We start from the raw sequence: 2,729 nt of genomic DNA, 5'->3' as shown, positions 1-2,729 counted from the left end.
GGACTGTTAGACCGTGGAGATATACTGAGATATAGAGAGTGTAGGACTGTATGAACCGTGGGAGATATACTGTAGATATAGAGAGAGTAGACTGTATGAACGTGGAGATATTACTGTAGATATAGAGAGAGTAGACTGTATGAACCGTGGGAGATATACTGTAGATATAGAGAGTGTAGACTGTATGAACCGTGGGAGATATACTGTAGATATAGAGAGAGTAACTGTATGAACTGTGGAGATTACTGTAGATATAGAGAGAGTAGACTGTATGAACCGTGGGAATATACTGTAGATATAGAGAGGTAGACTGTATGAACCGTGGATATATACTGTAGATATAGAGAGTGTAAACTGTATGAACCGTGGAGATATACTGTAGATATAAGAGAGTAGACTGTATACTGTGGGAGATGTACTGTAGATATAGAGAGAGTAGACTGTATGAACGTGGGAATATACTGTAGATATAGAGAGCAGTAGACTGTATAAACGTGGGAGATAACTGTAGATATAAAGAGAAGATAGACTGTATGATACTGTAGATAATGAGACAGTAGACTGTATGAACCTTGGAGATATACTGTAGATATAGAGAGAGTAGACTGTATGATACTGTAGATATAGAGACAGTAGACTGTATGAACCTTGGAAATTACTGTAGATGAATAGGTAACTGCCAAAATAATGAAACCCAACATAGTGTCTTAATAGTGGTTTGGGCCACCATGTGACACCAGACATTTTCAATTCACCTCGGCATGGATGCTACAGGTGTCTGAACCTATTGGAGGACGTGACGCCGTTCTTCCACGAGGCACTCCATCATTTGGTGTTTTGTTGACGGTGGTGGAAAACACTGGTCTCAGGTGATCTCGACTGAGATACGCATACACACACACACACACACACACACACAGACACACACACACACACACACACACGACACACACACAGACACACACACACACACACACACACACACACACACACACAACACACACACACACACACACACACACACACACACACACACACACACCACACACACAACACCACACACACACACACACACACACACACCACACACACAACACACACACAACACACACACAACCACACACACACACACACACACACACACACACACACACACACACACACACACACACACAGACACACACCACACACACACACACACAGACACACACACACACACACACACACACACACACACACACACACACAACACACACACACCAACACACACACAACACACAACACACAAACACAACACCAGCACACACACACACACACACACACACACACACACACACACACAGCACCTCTTTCAAAGTCACTGAGATCTCTTCTAGCCCTGGTAGCCGAAATAATGGACAATTGGGACTCGCTATACATGACCCTAAGCAATGATGGGATGTTAATTGCTTAATTAACTCAGGAACCAGCTGCTTTCCATATACTTTGGGTCCTTCGTTTACTCAAGTGTTTCCTTTATTTTGGCAGTTACGCGTAGCTCTAGAATACAGATAAATGGATATAGATCTGCTTCAGCTTTGTCTTTGAGGTCAATGCAGGGTTGCTGTTAAAGCACCGTGACGACTGCTGGGGAAAAAACTTTCTAAGTACATGTGATTGATCGTGTTTTTTCCCTAGCCTGGAAACAATGGGAGGCACAATGTTTCAGTTTRCAGTCTGGTTCAACRAGGCTATGTTGGAMTCTAGGCCAGGCTCCTGTRAAAGTACTTTGTGACAACTGCCGATGTAGAAAAAGTGGTTATAAAGATCGATTCGATTGATTGATGTGTTTCTCCTTTCACAGGAGAAAGCGATAGATCTTGAGAGCGACCTGGAGGAGATGCAGGACAGTGAACAGAGTTGGGCCAGGAAGCACAAGAGAGCCATGGAGCAGGTACGCCTGTCTGCCTACAGCTGACCTCTCACCCCTGACCCCTGACCACTGACCCCTGACCACTATGCCACACTGAACCAATGTTTTTCTGTTTCTCTTGTTCACTTCAAATAATATAGTCAAAACATTCTCATAAATCACTTAAATATGAAATTGAATCTCCTGAGACTTGAACTGAATCCAGGATTCCTTGACTGATGCCTGGCCAATGAGAGCTAATTATATTGTGATGTTGATCTGATTCTACAGGAGCGAATGGGGTCAGGTTTTTTTGTTGTTGAGGATGTGCCAAAGGTGGGTGTGTAGTACTATCTAAAACAGACTGTTGTGTTCCTCACAGACAGAACAGCTCCAGCTGAAGTTGATTCAGGAGAAATATGTGAATGAGCAGCTGGACAGTGAGAAGATCAACCTGATGAGACAGGTACTGTACAGGACACTAACTACGGCTGGATTTTCACCGGGGGAACTGTTCTAACCTGCAGGGTGGGGACGTCAGCCTGTAGTGTAGCTACGTGATCCATTATACATCGGTGCTGTCTGAATCTTGTGGCTGTAACATTCCTTCCTGTGTGTCTGTAACACTCTTTCCGTGTTGTCTGTAACATTCTTCCTGTGGTCCTGTAACATTCCTTCCTGTGGTTCTGTAACATTCCTTCCTGTGTGTGTCTGTAACATTCATTCCTGTGGTGTCTGTAACATTCCTTCTGTGTTGTCTGTAACATTCCTTCCTGTGGTGTCTGTAACATTCCTTCATGTGGTTCTGTATCATTCCTTCTGTGTGTTGTAAACTTCC

The 2,729-nt window shown here is 43.6% G+C and overlaps 1 protein-coding gene across 1 annotated transcript in view; it reads left to right on the top strand.

The window, feature by feature from the left end:
- Positions 1-2,729, top strand: part of LOC139022645 (cingulin-like protein 1) — a 19,067-nt gene that overhangs the window by 10,494 nt on the left and 5,844 nt on the right. Inside the window, exons 5-6 of the mRNA XM_070441237.1 lie at positions 1,844-1,933; positions 2,274-2,357. Of these exons, the coding sequence (XP_070297338.1) occupies positions 1,844-1,933; positions 2,274-2,357 (174 nt within the window). The remainder of the gene's footprint in view (positions 1-1,843; positions 1,934-2,273; positions 2,358-2,729) is intronic.

This window comes from Salvelinus sp. IW2-2015, unplaced genomic scaffold (assembly GCF_002910315.2).
Source record: "Salvelinus sp. IW2-2015 unplaced genomic scaffold, ASM291031v2 Un_scaffold3652, whole genome shotgun sequence".
Classification (NCBI taxonomy): Eukaryota; Metazoa; Chordata; class Actinopteri; order Salmoniformes; family Salmonidae; genus Salvelinus; species Salvelinus sp. IW2-2015.
This window is presented reverse-complemented; position numbering and strand designations above follow the sequence as displayed.